The 26,491-nt window shown below is 38.5% G+C and overlaps 1 protein-coding gene across 3 annotated transcripts in view; it reads right to left on the bottom strand.

The window, feature by feature from the left end:
* TUT7 (terminal uridylyl transferase 7) overlaps window positions 1-22,349 on the bottom strand; it is a 34,918-nt gene extending 12,569 nt beyond the window's left edge. For 2 of the 3 annotated variants that reach the window (XM_039567052.1, XM_039567053.1), the window contains exons 1-18: window positions 22,247-22,349; window positions 19,819-20,345; window positions 15,441-15,616; window positions 14,787-14,903; window positions 13,872-14,049; window positions 13,283-13,371; window positions 12,306-12,357; window positions 10,507-10,576; window positions 9,515-9,641; window positions 8,653-8,772; window positions 6,038-6,169; window positions 5,123-5,303; window positions 3,613-4,760; window positions 3,337-3,487; window positions 2,582-2,668; window positions 1,612-1,712; window positions 1,049-1,106; window positions 252-355 (exon numbers count right to left, since the gene is read on the bottom strand). In XM_039567052.1, coding sequence (XP_039422986.1) covers window positions 252-355; window positions 1,049-1,106; window positions 1,612-1,712; window positions 2,582-2,668; window positions 3,337-3,487; window positions 3,613-4,760; window positions 5,123-5,303; window positions 6,038-6,169; window positions 8,653-8,772; window positions 9,515-9,641; window positions 10,507-10,576; window positions 12,306-12,357; window positions 13,283-13,371; window positions 13,872-14,049; window positions 14,787-14,903; window positions 15,441-15,616; window positions 19,819-20,314 — 3,387 coding nt within the window. In that variant the 5' untranslated portion in view covers window positions 20,315-20,345; window positions 22,247-22,349. Of the gene's footprint in view, window positions 1-251; window positions 356-1,048; window positions 1,107-1,611; window positions 1,713-2,581; window positions 2,669-3,336; window positions 3,488-3,612; window positions 4,761-5,122; window positions 5,304-6,037; window positions 6,170-8,652; window positions 8,773-9,514; window positions 9,642-10,506; window positions 10,577-12,305; window positions 12,358-13,282; window positions 13,372-13,871; window positions 14,050-14,786; window positions 14,904-15,440; window positions 15,617-19,818; window positions 20,346-21,481; window positions 22,000-22,246 lie in introns of those variants that run through there. The other variant, XM_010403726.4, reaches the window with a different exon arrangement.
* Window positions 22,350-26,491: the final 4,142 nt, after the last annotated feature.

The following is a 26,491-nucleotide window of genomic DNA, read 5'->3' as shown; positions in this document are numbered from 1 at the left end:
ACTATTACTGAAGAACTAATAAATTTTCTTAGGAAAATGACAACTCTAAAGTCACAACTGTGCAGCTGACTCCACTCATAGTCAAACAAGCAAAACGAAAAAGGTGTCTTTGAAATATAAAACTGTGAATATAAAACTGTAATTGGAAACAGTTGATTATTGAATCTCATCCAAACAATCAGTTCAGTCTCAAGAAACAGATCCTCAGTTTTTTGTTACACAACATAAAATAAAAAAGGAGATAACCTTACCAGAGTATTATATAAACTGATGTCTACTTCAAGACCACTTCTGACATGGAAAAATTTGACAATTGGGACTTTAGCAGTTGTTATAGGCAAGACATTTCTTAAACCTAGGATGAAATGTTTTATTACTAAATGGCTACAATACAGTCCTACACAGTATCAAATAACTTCCAACTGCAGCAAAAAGGCTACAAATTAAATCTTAGTTGACACCAAGTTTGTATTTCAGTTATGGTTTAACAGGGATTTTAGCCATTTGTCAAACATGATCAGTCTGCTAAATATAATTTATCTAAATGTATGTTTAGCCCCCTCAAAAAATGAAGATCAGTCTAAATAAGAGTATAAAATCTCTTTATAGAGAATTAAGCTTAAGAGAAAAATGATAGTTCATTACAATTCATTGGAGATACACCAAAATGAGCACTATAAAATTCATGATTTCTTGTAGAAAAAGCAGGATTCACATTGCAGACTCGTATCAGAGTATCTTTTACTATCAACTTACTGTGCACTGAACATACAAATACATAATTACTAAATTGAAGCCTCAAGTCTTAGTAAATATACTATCTGTCCAGTTCAGATGTGGTCCTGTAACATTATAACCTCGAAGATCTACATATACAAACAAAAATGAATCCAAATGTTCACAATATTTAACCTCACTCTTACCAACATAAGGTCTTTGATATATTTGTATCTTAACGGCTTTCATCTACAGTGCCCCAGAACGTTGTCACTACAGCAAATGAAGTAACAAAACCAGAATCACTTATTTTGATTTTCCAGAAAGTTACCTGACTGTTTCTTGAGAACTTTTGCTAAATCTTCAATAATTCTGATGCAGTCAAGTCCCTAAGACATTAAGAAAAAAAGCTGAAAGATGTATCTGCTGCAAGTATTTTAGGCAAACCTTTTATTATGTGCCATTAAGCTTAAAGCTGTATAACTGAATGTTTCATACAGAATTATGTGAATACAAGAAATTGTTTCAAAATAGCACATGTAAAATCAACAGTTGATAATGAAAACTTTTAAAAAACTGATATTAGGCATGAAAGGAGACTGATGTGCTCTGCCATTTTGTTCCCATTCCTAGTTTTTTATGCAATAAAAAATGTTACTTATCTGCACTAATAAAGCTAGAAATGCAGAATTCAGGAGAAAACTGGCTACTTTATTCTTAGACACATGCCTAAACCAACAGAAAACACCCCAAAATAATCTGACTTAGTGATGCCTTAGTATTTTCTTCTGATATTAAAAGCTTTTACAAAATAATTAATTTGTTACACTAGATACACAATATAAGAAAATTTTGCATTTATTCAACCATAAAACCAAAGTCTTCTCAACCTACCTCAGCAGTTTCCAGACCATCTATTGTCATACAGATATCAAGATCACTTTGTTTGAAGCCAAAGCCATTTTTTGAAGAGCCAAACAAATCCAGCTTGGTTCCTGTAAGGCATGTATTATATTACAGCCACATACCAACAAAGAACCTCAAATTATATATACACAGAATCTCAAATTTTATGTAGCTTCAAACCTCTGCATGTCTTCTAATACAGGCATGAAAACATTATTACATTTCTGTGGTACATGAAAATTTTCTGATCCACTTTGCTTACGAGAAAAGAATCTCTACTACTATTGGTTCAAGTAAGCAGTCTGACAAATCCAGAAACAAGTTACTTTCCAGTAGTGAAAGCATCAGCAGTTAGGTTCAAGCTGACATCTGATTAAAAAAATGCTTTGTACAGAGATTCTCATGGTAAGGGATATACCTAGCTTCAGCCAAAAAAATCTTTTTCTAATTTTAAAAGATCATGAACTGAAGTCCAGGTGTTACAGGTAAGAACTCCAGAAACAAACAAAGGAAAAAAATCAAACACCAAGGTTCTGCAAATAGGCCAGATGTTCTGCCTACGCTTTAAAATATTCCAAGCTCAGTAAGTTTCAGTAGGAAGTACTACAAAAAACTTGTTGCTTGCAAGAGCAGTTACAAAAATAAGTCTAATTAATAAATACACTTAAAATAACAAATATAAAACTATTCCACTTCTGCTTTGTTTTTTTCTTAACTTGCCATTGTTCCTTCCTGCTAATATGTACTATATATGAATAAATAAAAAATCACAAATTTAAAAAAGGCTTAAAAGACTTAGAACAAAAAATAATGTAGTGAAATATTGGAATGCTGAGCAACAATATGGGCTAAACATTCAAAACTAAAGTGTTTATTATACTGAAATGATGTTTTCTTGGAAAACATTCAAGTATGAACAATGAAAAGTATAAATATGAAGTTAAAATGGCTTAATTACCTGGGAAATCCTGTCTAATGAAGATTTCCAAGCTTTGTCTTATATATTCCCGAGCCTGACCCTCTACTATATTTGGAGCAAAATCATCTTTAAAAAAAAAAAAGAAAAAAAGACAAGAATTTAGGCAACTGTTGTGTAGAAAGAGCAAACAGCAAAGATTCAAGTGAAAATAGAGAGGGGTTTACAGTGGGGCAGGGGAAGGGAAAGAGAAAAAGAAAGAGAAAATTCACATGTGAAGGAAAGAAAGCAAGGATGAGGTAGAAGAGAAATACCTGTTCAAAGAAAAACATTAATTAGACAAATAATGCATTTTGTCTGGTCAGAAATGGCGAGAGAGAAAGGAGGAAAGTTGGGTCACTCTGAAAAGAACAAAAGTGGAGAAGTGTTACAATAGAACACTGAAGTCTTTGTTTACAAAAAAACACAAGTTAAGGAACAGTTAACATAATTCAAATCAGCCAAATATAAAAGGATCAGTCAAAAACTCCACCCAAAATTAGACTCTCAGAAAATATATTTTCCTGTATGAGTAATCAACCAGCCAGTTGGAAGACAAATCTGAACACTTTCTGGTTCTCTAGATACAAATTATTCAGCAGTTCTATTAAAGCCATTACCATTAAGCCAAATCTAAGAGTTGGAGGCAATGTAGCAAATAAACTGTCACCTTATAACACCATTAGTCTGTGGGTATTTCATTATTTTTTTCTGATTCTTTTTCTACGGCACAACAATATTCAAAGGAAAAAACTTACGGTAACATTGGACACAAACTTGATCTAGAATATCTGAAAACTTGGGTGTCAGGGGTGGCAGTGGGTCAAGCTCAATTTTCTTGAAGTCTTCTGGACAATCATTCTTTAAATGACCTTCCCGTTTGCACAAGCTACATACTACTGTAGGAGACTGCATAAACAAAAAGCAAGATCAGTTTTAAAAACTGTAGTACTTTAATGAATTTGAGCAACACTTTCATATAACTTCTAACAGAACATAAGCAATATGTTTATGTTCTGATACAGCTTGCTTACCTTGCCCTTTGTAAAAGCTTGTTTACTGAACTGATAAAAAAGTTCAGATTCTAAGCACTGTTCTACTGCTGTGTTCTCTTCAGAATGGCTTCCCTTCTCAGTAAGATATTCTTGACTCAAATTGTTCCTGAGAGGTCCAGCTACATTTTCTTCGAAGTGTTTGTTCTCGTATTTACTGGGGATGGAAAAATCATCTTGTTCCTCTGACAGTGCATCATCATCTCCAGATCCAGTATATGTGTTATCTAGTTCACCTCCAGCTCTAATGGTAATACTGCATTCTCTCTGATTGACAAGACTTGGTGCTTCCTCCTCTTCCTCTTCATCATCTGAGTTAATCATTTGGGATATCTGACTCTGTGCTGAACACAGGAATTTTTGTGGGGATTCATCCAGTTCATCAGTACCTTCAGTGCTACTATCCTCATCAATGTCAATCTTATCATCTGTTATACCGCTGCACTCCAACCCAAATTCATCACTCTCTGTAAGTGCAGTGTTTCGAAAACCTTCTAAGTCTGAAGTACTACATGTCTCTACATCGTGCTCATTCACTGTAACAGGGAGATCTCCACTGTCACTGTCTTCATCGACTGACTGCTCAGCAGCCAAAATACTATTCCACCGTCTTTTTTGTTGTTCATGTTCTTCCTCTTCCTCCTCTTCTTCATCTTCATTTTCACTCTCTGTCTCTTCACAACTAGGTTTAAAATCCTCATTATCTCCAGAAATAATCTCCTCAATTATACAGTCTGAGTCTTCATGGGTAATTCCCAGATGACTTATATCATCAGCCAATTCCTCTTCTGTGAAACTTTCTGAGCCATCACACAGTCTTGAAGGATCAATTTTATGTTCTTTGGGCATATGTGTAGCCTCTGTTATGCAATCTTCTACTATGGCTGTGTTTGTTCTACTATCTAAGTTTTGCAAGTCAGAATCTTCATGCTTTATAGCATCTTTTCCATGGTCCAGCATTTGGGATTTCTCCTCACTTGCATTTGAAGAGGATATTTTGCTCCATTTTGCACTTTTTTTGTGAGGCAAAGCGAAATACTTGTAAGTTGCTCTCAGGCAGTGAAGAACATACTCATACACCAGCTGGCTGTTTAGAGTTCTTGCCACATTCCTTTTGACTGAATATGGGTCTAGAAGAAAGAAGAAGTGAGCCAGCAGTGAAAGAGTTAACTTTTTTAAAAAAGAATACACTTACATCCTTACAGAGTTCGAATTGCTAGCTACTCTTAAACATTGTGTAAGGACACAAGATCTACGAATTGTGCTGAAGACACAACTCTGCTGAAATTTTAAGTTCACTTAATTATTTCTGATAATGTTGAAAATAACACCCAATAGAAATATTAAACTGATTTTTAAAAAAAAATATTCTACTATAATCAGTCCAATATTCAAAATTTCTAAGATGTAACACAGTATCAATAGCCAAGTCACCACCTTATAAAAATTAAAGTTATAGCTCTTTGAAGTTTGTTGAGACATATTTAGATACCTTCCACAGCAATGCGCTTTTTAGGCCAGTCCTTTGATTCACGAGACACTGGTTCTTTGAGTCGTATGCTAATAACCAAATCAGCCATATTGAACTCCAAAGCATAGAAACGAAGCAGTTCAAGCCAGAGCTGACCAACGGGTGCTGAACACTGCTGACTTAAATCAAATACTAAGGGAACCTGTCAATTACAGAAGAAAACCTTAAATAGCATTTAGTTGACAGGCGTTTAGCTGTTACACTTCCTTCATTTTATCTGTAACCTAGTATGACAGAACTTATCATTGCTTCTCTACTCCTGCAATTGCAATAAAAACTGCAATTAAAAAGGTGGAAGAGATTGTATAAAACTTGAAAATGAAAGGCTGCAGCAATGGTAAAGACTAGCATCAATAATTAATAACAATTGCTTCTTTAAGTGTTTATGCCATAATTTATAAATTTCAAAGAAAGAAATGTATCTCATCTAACAGGACAGAATGGATTATACAGCCTATTTTTTAGCAAAGTCTAGGCTGAATTGTTAACTGGCACAACATGCAATCACATACTGATACTGTTTCTTACAAAGTTGTTATAACAGAAATAATTTGTAAGAACAGTTCAAAGCAAAGAGGAAATATTTTTCATACACTTAATCTCCTTCCAAGAGAAAACTGCTCCAACTCTGTAAACTACATTATCCCTGGTAGATTAAAATTCAGGGTCTTATCAAAGAGTTTGAAATTGTATGTATTTTCCTGCCAGCTCCTTAGCGCCAAGAGCTAAGCACAACAGACCTTGAAGCAAGCAGTCATGCAATCTCTTAGTTCAGCTCATGGTTTTGAAACATAAACACAAAACTGAAATTTTGTTCTTCTAAGAACAGCAATGACTGCTAGACTACTACAGAAATAAATATATAAAAGTTCAGACCTTGCCCCTTCTAGGGGAAGTTTCTTGTGGCAAATCAGAATCATCAGCGGGGTTATGCTCCCAAACCACAGCATCATTCTTGACTTCTCTCAGATGAAAATTAGTTGATTTGTTTAATGAGAATCCTCCAATCTAGAGGAAATAAAAAAAAAAACCATCATAGAACATCATGTGAACTTTAAATTTTAGTCCTCACATCACAGTAGAACAAAGTTTAAAAACACCTGTTCCAGGTCTAGAATATGTCCCAACCTTTTTCTCTATCTTCTCCCCAAACTTCTCTGCAAAAAACTCTCAATGGTCTTGGAAGGGTGTGCTTGTGTCCACACTCAGGAAATATGGACAGTGAGGTGGACTGAAAACTGGATGAATGGCAGATCCCAGAAGGTTGTAATCAGTGGCACAGGGTCTAAACATGGGCTTGTCCCAAGTGGTATCCCCCACGGGTCAATACTGGGCCCAGTGTTGTTAAATTTGTTCAGCAGTGACTCAGAGGGACAGATGCCTCCTCAGCAGGTCCAGATGACACAAAGCTGGAAGCAGTGGCCAATACCCCAGGATGCAGCCTTGACAGGGTAGGGAGATGGGCAGAGAAGAACTGTCTGAAGTTCAACAAAAGGAAAAGCAGGGTCCTTCATTCCAATGGGGAGGAATAACCCAAAGTGCCAGCACAGGCTTGGGCTGATCTGCTGGGAAGCAGCTCTGAGGAGGACCTGGGGGTTCTGGTGGACAACAAGCTGTCCATGAGCCAGCAGTGTGCCCTGGGGGCCAAGAAGGCCAATGGTGTCCTGGGGTGCATTAGGAGGAGCATTGCCAGCAGGACAAGGGGGGTGATCCTGTCCCTCTACTGTGCCCTGGTGAGGCACATCTGGAGTGCTGTGTCCAGTTCTGGGCGCCTCAGTGCAAGGGAGACACGGAGCTCCTGAAGTGGGTCCAGCAAAGGGCTACAAAGATAATTAAAGGACTAGAGCACTTCTCTTACGAGGAAAGGCTGAGGGAGCTGGGCTTGTTCAGCCTTGAAAAGTGGCAACTCAGAGAGGACCTCATCCATATCTGAGTATCTGAAGGGAGGGTGTCAAGAGGACAGATCCAGGTGGTGCCAAGCAGCAGGACAAGAGGCAATGGGCCTCAGTTTGGGTCTGACTGAGGTAAAGCTTGCAGCCCTCCCAGTGCTGTGCTTTGGATCAGTAGCTGGAAGAGTACTGGTAACAGACCAGTGTTTTGGGTACTGCTGAGCAGCTTTGCCCCTCTGACATTCCTTCCCCCCACCAAAGGGGATGGGAGTGGGCAAGAGCCTGGGAGGAGATACAACCAGGCCAGCTGACCCAAATCAGTCAAATTCCATACCATATCACATCAGCTCAGATATATAAGCTGAGAGAGAGAGGAGGAAGGGGGGGGGCATTAATGAAGTTCCAATGTTTGCCTTTCAGAGCAACCGTTAGGTGTGCTGAAGCCCTGCTTCCTGGGAAGTGCCTGAACATCGCTGCTAATGGGAAACAGAGATTGACCTTTTTTCCCCTTCAGCTTTTGCACACACAAATCTCTGCTTATTCTTTTTCTTTTACTGTAGTAAAACTGCTTTATCTCACCCTGCTGGCTGCTCTCCCTCTTACTCTTTCCCCTGTCTCAAAGGGAAAGGGAGTGACAGAGTGACTTAGCTGCACCTGGCACCCAGCCAGGGTCAACCCACTACAGCAGTTTTCCCTGGGAGGGGAAACTGATGCACAGAAAGTTCCACCTAAATATGAGGAAGACCTTCTTTACTGTGTGGCTGACCAAGCACTGGAACAGAAAATTGTGTGACTCTGTGTCACGCAACCTTTTCTTTGCACATTAGACAAGCATAAATATTTATCTTTTAATTACATGGCCATACACAACAGGACATTTTTCTAATCCAGTTCAGAGAGTGGAGATGCTTCCAAATGAGTCAGTAACTTACTAGAGAAAATTGTTAACTGCAAGGTTCATGTTATTAATTAGAGGAACTGCAACACGCATGCTAAACATAACAAGAGACTGTAAGTACAAAAATGGGTGCCGTGAATATAACACATAAACGGTGTCCTGGAGAATTGGATTCTGGATCGGCATCCATAATACAACTCCTGACATCAAGATGCATTTCAGTTTCTAAACCCAAGAAATACATGCTCTAAACTGCTAATGCAATCCCTTCAGCAGGTATCACATCAGTGTGCTCCCCAACCATGGTCTACGTTTTGGAGAATTAGATGTCAAATTCCAAGACATTGTTTTGGGACGTAGCTATGTGGATTGAGTTCTCAAGAGTCTGGAAGAAAGGCTCAAAAAAATGAGGAAGGAAATTGTTGCAAAATGCATTATTCAATGCCCAGCTCTCCTTACTTATAGAAGGGGCAACAGAGCACTTACTTCAATGACTAGGATTGTGAAATGCAGCCTTACAGCTAGGCATACTAAAGTTAAGTGTAGTCATTGAATGATGATGAATTCACAGATGAATTCATATTCTTAATTCCTGCAGGAATGGCTTGCTTACAGCTTGCTCAGAGTAGCATAGAGCTGACAGATTATATACCACAAGTGACTGGTCCTCTCATTCGTACTATTCAGCATATTAACACACATACCCATGATCCCAAATAGACAGGTAGAAAAGGCTCTTTCCTCTGTTGTAGAAAGAAAATAACCATTAAAGCGAACACATAAGGTGACAAGCCTCCCTCTTCAGGACGATCAACACAGCACAACTGTAAAAACAAATTGTGCAGTCATTAAAGTTTCAAGTGGTACTATGAAAACTGTTTGCTTAATTACTGTTCAGAAATCAGTCATATTGAACACTAGCAGGAACTCAGATATCTCTGAGCTCTTATCAGATGGAATTTGTTCTCAAGGACTGCATATTTACTCCAGTTACTACCATACCACCACAACGTTTTCAGTGTAAGAGCCATACGACACAGACTAGCAAAACAGACAGTATATATATACATACATATTTTCAAAAATGATAGCTCCTTTTGCATAGATACAGTACACGTGGAAAGTTGTTCCATTTTTTAAATTAATATTTTAATTGCAGACACAAATTTTAGAACAAGTTATGTTAATTCACAAGACTCTTTTCATCGACAATAGAGACAGTTTTTAATTTTTTTTTTTCATGATGGATTAAGTATATGAGAAACTAGCAATTCCATTTCATATACATTCCTCTGACTAGTTTGGTAACAGAGCAGGATACTTACAGTCTGCATGCTACTGAATGAAGCTTAAAATTCTGCTTTTGAAATTTAGTGGAACATTATCACACACAAATGATAATTATATAATTTATAAAATTTACATTTTATAAAAACTTACGTCCTTATTCCAACTCTTTTTTTAAAGGACTGTTTCAACAACTGTTTTCTAAACTATAACTACAGGCATAATATCAAAGTTCATTCAATATTTATTGACAGATAAGGGAATATAAATGACTCTCACCTTTGCCCAGTACCTGAAGGCAATCACTAAAGGTACGATAGTAGGTTCCAGCTTTCCGAGTGTAGCCAAATGGTTTGTTGTCAGACAAGCGTTCTCATTCCCTGCACTCACTTTACAAATAAGGCCACTAAAATCCAAAAAGAAACAAAAGATCTTGGAGGTTTTGTAAGAACACCCATAGGTCAGATAACATCTCACAGAACAGTGTAGCAGAAGGCTGTGAGGAAAGACTTGACCGCCTCTCAAAGACAGCATCTCTGCATGAAAAGCAGCATGCAATACTAATTTGATTTATGGTTAGGTTGAGAATATATGCATTATAATTTTCTGTACAAGTGTTTTAAGATACAGTTCAAATTTAAATATTTTTTCTAATGATAAGAATTTACTGAATTGAAAAAGTTATAGTATTAATTTCCTTCATGAAACAAAAATGTCTTCCCATACGACACCCACCATTCAAACAGTTTCTATGCTGTTTTCACAGAACATGAAATATTTTTAAACACTGAAAAATCAAGGTAGCAGCAAATAACTGGTAATATTTTTATCAGTAGCTGTTTATAGAATGTTTCATGAATCTTAACTGATATTCATCAAATGGGCAAAATAAATTATTTTTCACTTGTTCTCAAAATACTAGCAAAGCTAAGCAAACTGTTCTTATCCTTACAGAAATCTATAATTTAATGCGGTATGTACACTACCTATAAGAAAGGAAAGTTTCTGCTTAAGCAATAATCCCAAATGGAAGGGTAAGGGTACATGCTGGAAGCCATAATGGTTGAAGGGGTTGGGAAATACACAGCTGAGGACAGAACAACCCTTACCCTCTTATTCTAGGCTAGGAATGACTTGCCCATGAGTGTTAGTTTGTGTTTCAAGATCCATGGAACTGTAATAATTTAGTACAGAAACGTCATTTATCAGGTGTTGGTAATATAATTTACATTGCTATATACTATTAGAACACACAAAGTGACAACTGAGACCTTTGCTTTTCTCTGCACACCACCACTGGTACTCTAGCATGGAAATCTGCATCAACTTCCGTAAAAGATTCTAAGTGGGAGAGAGAAAAGGAAGAAGCCACATTAAGCATGGTGTTGACAAAAAATATGTTGAACAGGTTGCAACTAGAGGAGTACAGGTAGAATTTCAGCTTCTAATACAATGACTAATGTTAAGAAAAATAAAGTATCTATGATAATTTACAAGAGTGATGGGATTAATTTAAGTGTTTCACATGTGATGGGAAGAATATGGTTTATACAATGAGCACTAATAGGAAAATACTGAGGAAAACCAGAACTTTCAAAATTCATATATACACAGTAGGTACAATTAAGGAAGTATATTTTGGTTAAGAGCTGGGTTCAGCAATTCAGGCATATAGACAGACTGACAACACCTGTGGAACAACGTTAGTGTGAAAAATAAAAAACCAGAGTGTTACAACACTACTATACAGAAATAAATTTGTTCTCCCTGGTTATCTGACAGTGCTTTATGTACATGTAGAACAGGTGTGCCTACATGATGTAATGTCCTTTTGCTATGCTTTTTCTATTTTTTTTGTTCTTATTCTTTATATAATTTTTCCAAATATGATTCAACTGCCAGCAACCCTGGTCCTTCCTCTAAGTGGTGTTTATTGATCCAAACTGAATTTATTTTTGATGCCTCACTGTTTCACTGGCCATGAAGAGAGGAAACTATGAAGCCATTTTAGATTCTTAAAAATTCTGAAATGACAAGATTTTTGTGATGTTACTTAGCCAACAGTACACCTAATTTCATTGAAAATTATCTTGCTCTTGCCACTGGGGTACCTCAGACACCTAATGCTTTATGGCTGTATCTTCTCACTCACAGAGAAGACTTTGTACAACATGTTAATAAAAATATTACTTGCTTTTGAGATACACTGGAAAGCCTAACTTCTTACAAGATCTGGGTATTCATTCCTCTAATATGACTGAAAAATAACCCCATTCTCAAAGACCATAATGCTCCAGACAATAAAATACACATACAACAATGGTGGGGGTGCCACTGAGAAAATGTAGGTCAGTAAATATGCATGTTTTGAACCGTATTGTCTAGTTCCCCAACTGAGGGCATAAAGCAAGGCAAGAAAGCAGTGAAGCTACTTTTTGCAATCTGCATTTTAAAAGAACAGAGTTTTCACACCCCCGGCCAATATTTTCATTTTTTTCTTGCTTGCATATGCTTGAATTGGTTTGAGTAAGTGCATTTTTTAAAGGATCTTAAACTTTACTTCACTGTATCAATGCACAGAGTTACATTTGTTACCTGAAAAAAACCCCATGTGTCTGGAAGCAGTCATCTGTACATGGTCATCACATGCACTAACAGACACATGCACATAATTACAGGAAAGAGACCACAATGTTAAAGTATATTACTGGTTTCTGTTACATATTAAGGAACTTAGGCTACTTTCTGTACTATGCATGGCTAATAGAGCAGGCTGGGAAGGGAGCAGAGTCTCTCTCATGTGTAATGACATCTTCACTTACAATGTAGAAGAAAGCTTCCCACTAGGAATTTCTCGCATCATCAAAAACAACAGAACTTTAGCCCTCATAACACTCGAACATTAAACCAAAAGTAGTTCTGTCAATGTATTCTTTCCTGCAGTATTTTTCAATCTCATATCTTTCTAAAAAAGAATAGCATGTGGTGTACCTATTCAGCAGAGGTGAAATTCAACAATACTAAGCAGCAATAGTTTAATGAAATCGAGAAGGCAGCAATTTTTTCTTACCACTGTTCTGCAGACTTTCTTGCACAAGTAAGAGAACATCTGGTTGAGTCATCTGTCAATAAAAGGAATAAAGCTGGTTTTGTATCAATCACTTGTCAAAAAGGTGATTTTCTACAACTCAGATTTAAAACTGCCTCTAGGTGTACTAGAGTATTGTTAAGTTGGACCAAAGGAACAGGAACTCTCTTTGTTTTGAAGAGGAAAAAATGATCCCGGAGTAATTTTTAGTAAAGTTACTTTTACTTCTATCAAAGACTTTGTTATGGTAAGAAAACCCCCACCAACAGAATTACTGTTTCAGTGTGCTTAAATACCTCTTCATTCTGACACAGTGGACTTACATCATGTTAAAGACTGGAATTACAGCTTTTTAAAATTATATGCATTTTATGAACTTAGATCACTCTTTGTTTCCTAAAGGAAATGCTAGCTCTAACAATGGGACTGCCAAATCAACTACAGCAGGAGTAAGTTTATGTATGGAATCAAGTTCTTAATTCCTTTTCAGTGTTCAAGCACAAAGACACACAGAAACAACATGACAAATCAAGGCTCCACAAAAAAATAGTAACATGGTTTCACGGCTCAAATATAACCTAGTAGTCAAAACGTGCGTGTGTAAATATATCAGTACAAAACTAGGATCAGTATGGAAACAAGATCACAGAAGTATCACTTATTCCAGCTGTTAGAGAATATAAATAATCGTCTGTCTCATAGGACTGCTAGAGTACAGATGTTTTAAGTGTTTTCAGAAGAAGTTTCAATAAAACACAAAGCTGTATTATGCTGCCTGATCACTACTGTTCTGTGAAGAAAGGAATGTTATTTTAAGACCAGACCAGCTCTGTTTTACCCAATGGGCTTTTAGAGAAAGTGTTACTACCACACTAGAAAATACATTTAAAATATAATCTACATGAAGATGCAAACATTCAAAACCATTTACACATACTTAATAAAATAGCCTTACTTACATTGGCAGGAAACTGGGTATCTATGTTTATGTCTGAAGTTTTGAAACCAAATCTGCTATAGGAGGAGCCATACAATCTTAATGAACACTCTGCAACAAAAAGAATTATACTTCATTTACACTATGCCTAACTCTAAGTCTGTAGCTACTTTACAGCATTGTTAATAAATCTTAAACCTACACCTGGTTTTGATAAGCACAGGAAAACCAGAAGGGTCTTCCAACAGCCCAGATTTATTACTAAATCCTGCCTTCCATGCTGTTGTTGGTAAAGGCTTATCAAGAAGGTCAAATCCTTCCCACATCCTTCTCATCTTCACTGTTTACTTGAGGTTTGTTTGGGTCATGAGCACCATTGTAATTTAATTCTGAAACAGTGTTATATTACTGCATCATGTTGTTCAACAGACTAGTAACTAAACATGCTGGTTTAGAATTTAGAGAGACAAGATTTTTAGTTCAGTTTTCATTTCATAAGCTGTTGGGGATTTTTTTCTGCTTGTTTTCTTTTTCGTTTGTTCAGTTTTTGCTGTTGTTATTTTGTTTTTAAGCTGGCACATCTAACACTTAAAACAAACTGCAAATAATACCTGGCAATTTTTGACGCAGCAAGTTTTCCATTGTTGTTTTAATGTTAAGCCTTTCTTCTAGATCTTCATTATTTAAGCCAAACTCCTGCACTACATTTCCAATAGCAACACCAATAGCTTGTATCTGGGAAGGCGTTGGAGGAGGAAGAGCAGTCAGCAGTTGTTCTTCTTGCTTTTCCTTTCAAGAAAAAAAGACCAATGTTCAAATGCGTTTCTTGAGTTGCTTAACATGCTAGAATTAATGCCAACAACTCATCCCAAGTAATACCACCACCACCACAGATTTTCCAGGTAATGTAGGTAACTGGAAGCAATAAAGAATCTGATACTCCAGGAGGCCTCAGTAACATTCAGAGGTGTATATATACTTGTACTTGGCACGTGAAAAAAAAAAAAGTCACAAATTCTTTCATCACCTCTGAGGTGTGAAAAGTTAGGAGCTAAAGAGGAAGAAACAGGAAATCTGCATATGACATATTTTGTCTACTTCAAGCAGAGAACGTAGAAGACATTAAAAAAAAAAAAAAGGTAAAATTGATGTTATGCTGAAATTTATTTTGATACTTATGCTCAAAACAAATCTATTTCCTTTACATATAAACAAGTCTGTAGTACTCCACAAGTGCTTAATTTTTACAGTATTTCTGAACTGAAATATTCACTCTGACATGCAAGTTATCATTGCTAATTCTGCCATACCAACTGTATTTGCATATTGCTACTCCTCATTGCAAAGTCCATGTCCCAAGTTTACTGTTTTTATCAGTATCACTATGTAACAGTTTTCAAAAAGATTGAAACATGGTAAAAATTAAACGCAGAATGATTTTAAAAGCAGTGCAGTTTCATATCATTAGCAGGGTAAGGAAGGTTTAATTAAGCTACAGATTATACTTTTTCTTGTGCTTAACTCACCTTTACGATTTTCTTGTGTCTTTTGTCTTTAATATGCTTATGAGCAAAAGCCACTGACTCAATCAAAACATCACACAGTTTGCAGGTATATTTTGCTGATGGGTAGTTTCGAGGTTGCTAAAATAAAGACAGTAAAAAACTCCCTAAAATATATAAAGATATTACTTTCACTTCACTCAATACCCTTGCTAAGTTGAATGACTAAAATCTACACCCACTCACTTCAGCTTCCCTAACTCCGTATCTGCCATCAAAAAGTTTGCACATCAAGTATAATGTCAGAAGAATGATACCATGTCAATCACACCCAAAACCCTATCTTTTACAGGAAAAAATACCCAATGCCCATGGAAGAGTCTATTAATTGAACAAACAATTACTCCAGCATTTTAACATATAAGATTTGTTATTATTTCATGAACTAAAGGAGAAGCCATTTTTTGAGCTTGAACTGTTATACTGTAGAAAAAAATGCCCAAAAGACAACCCATCTTCTTTTTATAATTCATTAACAGCAATACCGTTACTTAAATTCTGTAACTAAACTTTCTAGCTACAATCAGAGATACTGCTCAAGGTCTACCCTCTACAATGTATCTACTGGAAAAAAAATAAATAGGAGAGGTCTATCTATACAAGTAAAGACAGTGGCACCTTCTTCAGTCTATAAATGTAGTCTCGCTTCAATCGTTCTTCAGCTTGCTGCAGCCCCAGAAGTTCTTTTGCTGACAGCACAGATTCATCTATGACTGGACCATCCACTTCATCATGATCATACTCATCTTTCCTAGTTCTTCTTGATCTTCTTGGTTTTCTAAGCTTCTTCATTTCTTATAAAGAGTTATGAGAACAAATGTGTCAATGTGTCAAATAACTTCAGAGTGCCCCACAGCCTTTTAAAGAATTTTTTCCTTAATTAACATTCTACTTATATAAGAGTCAAAGAATTCACCTACCTGGTATGGTTTCACAATCTGTTCTGTGCAAGTCTGATAATAGTAAGTGTATTAGTATTATTACCTATAGTACCTTTGTCCTAAACTACTAATAAATCAACTAATTTGTCCCTCTGAAGACAATGACCTTATTTAGATACCTTTGTTAAAACTAGCAAAAAAAAAAAAAAAAAAAAAAAAAGAACTAAATGGAATTTATACACCTGTATGCCATTATAATGAAAAGACAGAATATACTGAAAGGTTTCAGGATTCCTGGTCAGGCTTTTTTAGGCTACTAAGTTAGACTACAAGTATGACAGAATTAAAAAGTGTAGGCCAATTTGAATGACTTGTAAGAGCTAGCAGCACTATGATATGGCACTGTCATGGCATAGCTCACATTTGACGTTTTATTAACAAGGGATGATTACCAGTGATAATCTAATCTGCCTCTCAGTTAAGCCAGTATGTGGATCAGTACTAACTCCACAACATTAAATACGCAAGTGAAAAAAAGTAAGCACCACTGCTGACTACAGAGACTAAAGAATGGACTTGCTAAGTATGTGCACATTGCTTAATAAAGCTGTAACACTGTCATAATAATAATGCTTAAAAAACTTCTTGTGTTTACAGCAAAACTTCTGGAACAAATTAATGTAGGTGCCACTTCTACTTTAAAGCAAATTTTGTCATCATTCTGAAGCAGAAGTTGCTATTGGCCCAAAGTCAATACCTCTAAAAATCATCTCAGGAATAAATATACACAAGTCAGATTTTCACACATGACTTCAGATCACATCTTGCCTTTCACTTGTACAGCTATACAGGATGTATAGCATGGAATTTCTAAAGTTCCCTTCTTCTAAGAAAGTTTATGCAACTTCCCTAGACTCCCAAACTTTTATCACAGCATGAGGCTATAATTTGTAATAAAAAGACTAAAAAAACCACCCCAGATAAACTGCTCTGCCGAATACATTTACGGAGTTTCTCTCCTGTGACCACAATTTTTGTCTCTAATAATTGGCAAAAGAGAAACAACACAGTTGTGTATTTGTAACCAGTTATTTGATTCAGTTCACTAAGCAGCACACACGTGTTAGTGGTGTAAATAGTATCAAGACAAAAATGGTAATGTAATAATTTCTTTCTTTCAGCAGCAGCACAAGTTTAAGCTGGAATAAAGAGAATTTAGGCTTAACAGGTTGCAAAAGCAGTACTCCCAAGGAATCAAGGAAACAAAAACGAAAGTCTGAGCTTCTGAACCTTCCACATACCCTCCATTTTTGCTCTGACACTTCTGCTCAAATTCCTAAGATGCGCCACATCTATTTGACTACATTTTTAACTAATCAGTGTAGACAGAACCTGAAGGTGTATTAATGTCTTCACAGAAAAGCCTCTGACAGCTACCTACTTATCAATTGTTTCTGTAGCCAACAAATAACTTAAAAAAAAAAAGTTATAAATTAAAAGAAGACTTCCTAAAAAAAAATCACAAATTTAAAAAATACTTCTGGTAGGTACAGGAGTGACAATCTAATTGTAAGTTCATGATTAAATGAAGAACTAAAGACAAGTTAAAGACAAAGCTCTTGCAGACAAAACAGTGTCTCAGATATTTGGTAAACTCCATATAAGCTACAATAAAAAAGACATGAAGGTAATGAAAAGGACAACTGCACAAAGTATTTCAAGTAAATGCTAAAAGAAACAATTTCATTGATTTTGCTACTTGACACAGAACTTCTGAAGGAACCTCAAGACGTGAGCTATGCCATGCCAGTGCTTCACAGCAGGATGAAATGAACTCTGTCAGATCTGAGCAATGCTCAGCTAACCTGCTCTTAAAGGCCTTCAGGTACCTTTTCCATGAGCTGCCCAGACAACGTCTCCAGAACTTCCCTACCTTTATCTTTAGAAACTCTAAATGTTGCCCTTTATTCCTCATCTGAACCTTTCTTGCTCAATTTTAGTCCCATTGCTTTGTGTTCCATCTACTGGAAAAAAATACATCAGTTTTTTATGGCCATCCTAGACAGAGGAAGATTGTAACTATGTCTCCCTACACTTTTCATTTTGCAAATAGATTGGGCATTGTTCACAGTTGTTCACAGAACAGCTTCTGTTTCCTAAGTGTCTTCACAACCTTCTTGCTTTTGTTTGGACAGCTTCCCTTTTATTCATACAAGTGGGGTGCCAAAACTGGATGGAGGATTGCAACTGAGTTTACAAAGACTGAGAAAAAGGAGTACTTCAGGCTGTGAGTCTTTTCTCATGCCTCACAACCCCATGATAATAACTACTCATTATCATCTTCTGATTCACTATCATTTCAGATTCTTCTCTGAAAAAAATATTATTTTATACTAAGTTTTCCTCCTTTATTTTCACAGCTGATATTCCTACTTAACAATGGCATTTACACATCCTTTGTATTTCATTCTATATGTAGGTCATTTCGCCAATTGTGCAAAGTTACTTTAATTGACCTTCCTGCTTTTCTGCATTCCATTCCTACCAGCTCCACAGCATATTCAATTTTCAGAGCACACAATGAATAAGTGTGGTGTCTTCATTCATCGTTAGGGTTGTATAATAAACATTGAATGGAATAGAATCCTCACTCACTAGATGTTCGCTCACTACTTTCTTTAACTGACAAAATCTTTAGTAGTTTCTGAGTATAGTTACCTAATCAGCTCTGCAAGTCTCTTACATTAATTTAATCCAGATAATTTTCCACTAGTTTACTTACGGAACTGTCATATAAGAGTATCTAAAGTAGTACAGTACTACTACCAGCAATATCTACCAACTGCCTTTCTCATGTCCACAGGGGACTGATAACTATTTTAAAGAAATAAATTAGGGCTTGGCATACCTTTTCCTTAACAAATCCATTATTAACTACTACTTATCTTTGTTACCTTTCAGATACCTTTCAGTATATTACATTATTTGCTCCAAAATTGGCTCCCAAGATTAAAGTTGCACACCAATTATTTTAATTCCACTTGCACTTTCCTGTAATCAGTAGCTCACTTCCCCAAAGCTCTCAAGGATGATTGCCAATTGTTCCAAGTATCTATTTCAGTGAGTTACTGAAGTTGAAGAAAAAAGTTCATTACATCAAGTAAACTGAAGAAAAAAACTTATGAAAACACTCTACTCTCTCCTCATGTGAGGTTGAGCAGTGTGCAACTTACTTCTAACAATGAGGGACACTGGGCACCTGTTCACAGTTTATCTTTCTCGTTACAGCTACTACCAAAGGAAAGGACATTTAATTCCTGGGCTTCCGGGTACCAAGCAGCAGTAGCTTTTTTTCTCAGCAGAGGGTCTGATCACTACTTTCTTTGGCTCCCGCTCTTAACCAAAACAAGACAGGTTTCTTGTCAACTGGTGTTCCACGTTAGCAGCACCGCATCCATGCTTTAGTCTTTCTTATTTTATGTAGTTATATTCTCTATATTCTTTGAAGTTCCCTTTTTCTGCTTTACTTGCATTAAATGAAAATATTATGGTATCGATCACTTAACCGTCTCTAAGCCAGTCCTTCCTCACATTTCAATGCTTTGGGTTTGTATGCTCATTATTAGTACCAACTGCACACAGGGAAGTTCAATATGTATGGAGAACTAGATTTGTGTTATTGCTGTACTAAATTCTCAAAATACTTACATGGCATTGTTTTCAATCTTCATTAAGACACGTCTTTAAAGACCTCATTGGTAGCTCCAAAAATCTTACCCTGTTATCAGCTTAATTGAAAGATCCCCTACCAGCCATGACAGATTACATCAAACTGTACAGGGAAAACTGCAAACAGGGACACTACACAGATGCTGCAACCTACCTACCTCTACCACTCACAAACCAAACTACAAAGACAACACAGTCTATAAAACAATTGCTGTAACAATTTGTCTAAAGTGCTACAAGTACAGTGCAGTCAATAGTTTGCAATACAGGAGAGAACAAAAACGCTTTTTTGCTTTAATAGTGAATCTTAATTTTACTTTTCAGTAACACATGTAGGAAGCTACTTTACTGGATAGCTATGTAAAAACAAATAAACATGTGATTACCAGAACTTCTTTTCTGCATGTCTGGCACATCTTTGCTCATTAAATCTTCCTGAAGTTGTCGTCTTACATTTCTGTTTCCACCACCTTCCACCTCATGAAAAGAGTCCTTTCTTGTCCTGCCATGCCCAGGAATCCAGGCAACAGATCGGTACTCTCTCCAGGTGTCAGAAGCACTACGGTGGTCATCGGATACCCACTTCTTCATTTGGTCTCTTTGGATATCATTTAACTTTGAGCCTTGACTGTAAGTTGTGTTTTTAAGTGAATTTGGGCTACTCAAAACACTACGTGGCCCTCGCCTGGGACTGCTTCCATAATGACCTGGAGCTCCCTTTTTCTTTTGCAGGCTGGTATCTATTTTATTGCTATAGCCACTGCCATATTCATCCATGACTTCGTAGCCTTTTTGTAAGGGACTTTCTTTTAATTGTTCTTGATGCAAAATTTCCTGTTCCTTATTTTGTTTGGCAAAGCAAGGTTTTGCAGCATCTCCCATGATTATTGCTGTTCAATTTAGTGACTCCCACCTAGAAATCAAAAAGGTAAAAGCTGTACTTTAAAATCAATCAAGCAATAAACACTAGGTATTAATTGCCATGGAAATCTCAACAATCTTGAACCAAGGCAAGAAAAGGCACTCCAAATCTTAGCTAGGTCTCTTCTCATAGAACGTCTAACACCTATGGGTGGTTCATAAAATGCAGAGACAGCCTATGGCTTTTCCAGGCACTAAGGTCTAGACGCCTTTAGTACAGATAGGAAATTTTAAGACTCTACGTCAGTCGCAGCTCAGTACAGGCAAGCTGTGAAAGAAATGCTGAAGGAATTTCATGGCATGCAGATTATGTAGGAGGTGAAAACAAGGATGGCCCCAAGGCCATTCTGCATATCAAAATATTCCTCCTTGCCCACAGTAGACACTGTTCACCTTGTTAAGAATGAAAATTGTGTCATCAAAGAGATGCAGAAGCTAAGCTGCAATCCAGCTATAAGGTAAATATGATATAATGATTTAGAAACAATGAGCACTCTGCACATTTTAACCAGACCACCATTGTGACACCTCACATTACTCAGAATTAAACACTCCAATTTCATATTATTTTAGCAATGTCTGAAACATCTGGACCACTGAACTGCTTGCATAACCACCCCCCTTTCCTTGGTTACATCCATGTTCTTACTGCAAAACACTTCCACGGAGCTCTAACTCCAATGTTGCCAGTAAGCCATGTGGACTGTGAAAGGGGGAACTACGGGAAGAGACTGTGTAAAACATGCTGAGGCAGTGGTCTCATCAACACTGAATATTTTATGATTTAAATATAGACACATACAACCAAACAAAAAAGATTTTCAGAATATGTGCAGGTGCTTAAGGATGCAGATGAAGATGTAAAGTGATGTAAAGAGCATTTTCAAGCATCTAAACATCAGAAAATATCCTTCTGTTGCCTTTAATATGGGAGCAGAGTACCTGATTTTTTAACCTTTTTTTTTAAGTTCTGCAGGCCACAAAGGCACTCTTAAGCATCTCAGTGTCTGCTTTTCATAGGCACGAGACTTTTAGTGTTTATGCCCCTCTTAAGAAGAAGATAGTTTTTTGCTCCTACACAAGCAACAAAACAAATAGGATTCCTGTTACAAAGACCGGAATTCTTACCCAATTATATACATCTCTGGAAATGCAGCTGCTCCAGCTAAGAGTGGAAAAAAAGGTTTCAAACACACAAAGTGTACTTGCTTCCTATTTTAGGCAAGAAACTGCTGTCAAACCCGAATTTCAGAGTAACCTAAACCCAGCCTGTTTTTGAGTTATCCCCAGAAGCAACGCCCACAGCCTGCCGCCAGGCTGGATGACGACACCTCCCTGCACTGGAAGGAAGCAGAAAAGTCAAAGTTTACATGAGCCTGCGGCTCCCAACCACGACTGCAGGTGCGAGCCTGGCATGGGCAGGGGTGCCCTGGGGGTCAGCAGCGTCGCAGATGGCCACGACACGGTAGCCTTCGGGGCCAGAAGCACCAGACAGCGCCGGCCAAGCTGCCAGCAGGACCCAGGCGAAGGCGTTACGATACCGGCGCAAGAAACACACAGTGTGGGCCAGGACTCCCTTGCCACCACGCCGCAGCTCCCGGCTCGCTCCTCGTCCTCCCACAGGCTGACGAAGGTCCCCAGCCCCCTCCTGTCGACCCCCGACCCCAGTGCAGGGACTGTGGCGCAGCATCCCCCCGACCGACCGCCTCAGCCAGACACAGCCCGCGACGAGGGGGCCGCGGCGGGCCCGGCAGGGAGGGAGCGAGAGACAGATGTAGGGAGGGAGACAGGAAGGCAGAGGGGCGGGCGAGGGGGTCAGGACACCGGCGGACACCGTCCGCCGCCGGGAAAGGCCTCGCCCTGCGCCGGCCCGCCCGAGAGAAGGGCACTCACCGCCCGCTACCGCCGGCCCGCCCGTCGCCATTGTGCCGCGACGGAAGCGGCGCCGGTCCCTCGGCGCGCCCGATCCGCGCGGGTCTTCCGGCAGTGCGGGCCCGCCCTCCCGGCGGGGTGGGACAGGGCCGGACGCGGAGGTGGGGACAGTCCGGCGCGGGGTGGGCGGGGAAAGGTTGACTGACCGAATACGTGTGTGTGGAGTAGACCGTGGCGTTAAGTGCCGGGTCCAGTATTGCCTTATACGCCCAGGCATGGTGACTCCACCACTTCCCTGGGCAGGCCGTTGCCACTTCTGATCACCCTTTCTGAAGAAATTCCTCCGATGTACAACCTGAGCCTCCCCTAGCGCAGCTTGAGACTCTGCCCTCTTGCCCTGTCACTGCTGCCTGTGAAAAGAGGCCAACCCTCACTTGGCTGCACCCTCCTTTTCGGCAGTTGTAGAAAGCAATAAGGTCTCCCCTGAGCCTCCCCCAGCTCCCTCAGCTGCTCCTCACAGGACTTGTGCTCCAGACCCTTCCCAGCTCCATTGCCCTTCTCTGGATATGCTCCAGCACCTCTATGTCTTTGTTGGCAGTGAGGAGCCCAAATATGAACACAAGATATGAGGTGCAGCCTCACCAGTGCTGAGTATAGGGGGACAATCACTACCCTGGTCCTGCTGGCCACACTATTGCTGATACAGGCCAGGATGCCATTGGCCTTCTTGGTCATTGAAGATGTGAATCATGTGCATTGCAGTCATCTCCCAGAAAATGCAATGGAAAATAAATGGATTGGCACAGCAGTCACAAAACCAGTACAATATAAGCAAGACCTGCATAATAGTTCCTGAATGTAATGTTATTGGCTCTTCTGGGGGAAAATTGAAGACATTGCTGCCCCACTGTGTACCAAACCCAACCCAGTCATACAGCCTGTGTGTCTCATCAAACCAGGCCCCCTGTTGAAGTCACTAACATTTGGAGCAAATTACTTACAAGAAACAAAACCACAAATTACTGGAAGTGGGAAAACCTGGGGCAGGTGGGGAAATGGACACATACCTGGTTTCAGGTAGGAAAACCCCTTGTACTTCCCACCTCATTAAGTTGCCCTTCTCATTGGATTAAGTGACCTGTGTATTTTGTCAATATTGCTTGCACTTGCTCAGCCTCTTGTTCTTACACCTTCATCCTGTTTCTGTATGCCCTCTTCTTTACCTAATATACTGGCTCGTTCAGAAGGGTCTCTACCTACCATGCTTTTGCATTCATATTTATGGAAAAGAGGGACTCTTAATAAACCTCATGACGTGGTCCTCAGAAGAATTCACCTTCCCATTCCAGTTCAGATTTCCTTAGCAAAATGTGTACAAGTATAGAGGTTTTGAAGACAGGTAAATAGCAGAGACTTCCCAGAATAATTTATGGTTCCAAGACAGGAATTTATAGCCTAGTGCTGTGCATTAACAGTTGGAAGATGCTTTTGCCTTCCCCTCTATTACCCTTTCCTGGTAAAATGCTTTCTGGAAAGGGCCTGGCATGGAAGGATAGCATAACTTAACAAAACAATTGGAGTAAGCAGATGTGGCTAGGGTCCCAAACATGAAAACGTTTCTGAATCCTGTCTTGCCTCCTTCTTCCATAAAATTGTTGAGTGGCTGCAGGCTCAGCATGTTTCATGTTGTATTGACTGTGGTGGGTCAAACAGTTTTTGGTTTGATGAAAGCTTTTCACTAGTGCACCCATGCAAGACTGTCTAAAGTTTCTGTCATTTTTATGAAACTAAAATTCCTGTGGTTCTTACAAAGCTCAGTGATTCTGGTTTAAGTTTCGATTTGATGGATTATTGTATACTCAAATACTAGCATTTTCTATGATCAGACAAAAATAAGAGGAAATGAGCTAAAACTGTCATACATCCTAAATACACATGCTGCTTGCTTGGAAAGCCTAAATTTTGATCAGCTGAGATTTTTTCCTAAATAGATAGTATGAAGATGCAATTAGACGGTTTTTGTGAGAAAAAGTAAACTTAGCATGCCGAATACAAATATACTGAAATGGGAAAGATAACTAGCAGATCTTGTTAAATTTACCTGTAATAAAAGAGAGAAACTGAAAAATAGTAAAAGAGTACAACTCACTAAATCAAGTCAGATCAGCCAGGTGCATATAAATTATAAGACTGAGCGTAAAGAACAAATCACAGTATTGGGCATCACAAAGTCATATTTTAGTTTTGAAGAAATGTAGTCTTTGGAATTTTTTGAGTACTGATCTTGAATCTGCTGCAGACATTTTGTTCCAGATTAAAGCAAGTCACTACATTCCCAGTTTCTCCAGTTTGAGCAAACAAGTATTTTATATATCTTTTAAATAGCTTTTGTCTTGTTTTGCTGGTGTACAAAAGATACTGTTTTCCTTTAAGAAAGCTTGTTTACCAAAGAATAAAGGATTGCATTTTTCTGTGGTTTTGTGAGACAAACTGGGCCAGTTTGGGATTATCCTTTCCCATACTTGTGCTAATGGGGATGGGATTGCCCAGGCACAGAAGTGGTAGGAAGCAGAGGCAGAATCCTGTTTTGACTGTGACTCAGACATCTCTTGGAGCCTCAGCCCATACCTGCTTTGTCACCACAGCATTTTACTGTTGGAACACTCTCCATCTTGAAAAGCTGCTAAACTACTAGAAGCACTGACAATGTTGCTGTTTGTCTTCACCAGTGAAAGATTGCATCACTTGCAGAAAAATCATAAAACCTGTCTGCTGGATATTTTATTGGTGACTTTTTCTGGAAGATAGTGGATCTGACCATTTACACCCAAAAAGAACTTGGTCAAATGTGGTGTCCTTTTCCAACTTGCTGTGCATCTCCAGACTACTTTCTGGTGGGAAGCACAAAAGGCCTTGATGCTGTGTAAGTGCTGTTCAGCAGTAACTAAAACATCTCTGTATTATCAAAACTTTTTCCAGTATACATCCAAAACATTGCCCCCATACCAGCTACCATGAAGAAATCTAACTCTACCCCAGCCCAAACCAGTATATTCTCCACCAGTTATTCCATATCACTTACGTCGTGTTAAGATTCCACCCTATCTCAGTACATCCCACTTGGCCATAAAATGTCTGTGAAATGTCCATAATTATCCACAAAATGCTCACTGTGTTTTTTTGGTGTATGACTTTGGGCTCCATCTGCTATGGTGGTCACTCAAGATGGGAGAAGTAGTGTGTTTCATCGAGTCATTTGGCACCAAAGGCAGCTCTGATCAAGTCACTGCTGCACTTGCTCTGTGTGCAGAAAATCACACTATGAAAAGCCAGTGTCCCCAAAAGAGACAGAGGAGTCCTGCAGCTTTATTTGAATAAAGGGAAAGAGTCCACTGGGGCATACCCCCATGGCGTTTCTCTCTCTCGGTTTTGGAGGATGCAGCCTCCTTTTACCCTAAACTCCCAGCCACATGTTGCCCTCTTCCTAATTGGCAGAGGAACTAGGAAGGTACAGCCTTCCATAAGCGCCTTCCACATATTCCGCCCTTGAACCTGTCATTTTCCTCCAAAAGTCAGAAGTTCAGGCTGTCTGAGTTCTGTAGTAGACTTTGTGCAGACTCATTTGTCTATTACCCTAAAGTTCAGGAGTCAATCTGTCTGGGTTATGTAACAAACCTGTGGCTTGAGGTTGATAGAGACATTAAGAACCATTTCAAAGACATTAACACCTTATACCCTCAGCCATCAAATTATTTGTAAAGACATTAACACACATCTTTTCCTGTCAATTGCTTCTTATGATGTTCATCCTTCTTTGGTACAGGTAGTTTCTGCTGTAGGTCTTTCTATAATATTCCACTCAAATCATGGTTTACAACAATTTAAAAGTACATCCATTACATTCTCCAGCCCTGGTCCCTTTGGACTAGGCTGTAAATTTTAATGTGATAATGAATTCCTGTTCTTGTCTCTAGCTTTGCTAACAGCAAGAGGTTTCTGCTATAATACCTTCAGTACATGGCAGCTACAGCTGTGGTGATATACAGTGTTGTGTAACACTGCCATCTTACAACTCAAATAGTGAATTATTTTCACTCAGGATTAAATCACTTTGAGGTACATATTGCACTTCCCCATCCTTCTGTGCTAACCAAGTGCAACCAGGTTCTTGAGCAAAAAACATCCCATGAACAGGTTTACCGTTTCCTGAAGAAGGAATAACTGGTTTTTTAGTCAGTTTCTCCTATGTACTATTTGGATCTTTTC

Source organism: Corvus cornix, chromosome Z, assembly GCF_000738735.6.
Source record: "Corvus cornix cornix isolate S_Up_H32 chromosome Z, ASM73873v5, whole genome shotgun sequence".
NCBI lineage: Eukaryota > Metazoa > Chordata > Aves > Passeriformes > Corvidae > Corvus > Corvus cornix.
Note: the sequence above shows the minus strand (reverse complement) of the source record. Positions and strands in the feature narration are given on the sequence as shown.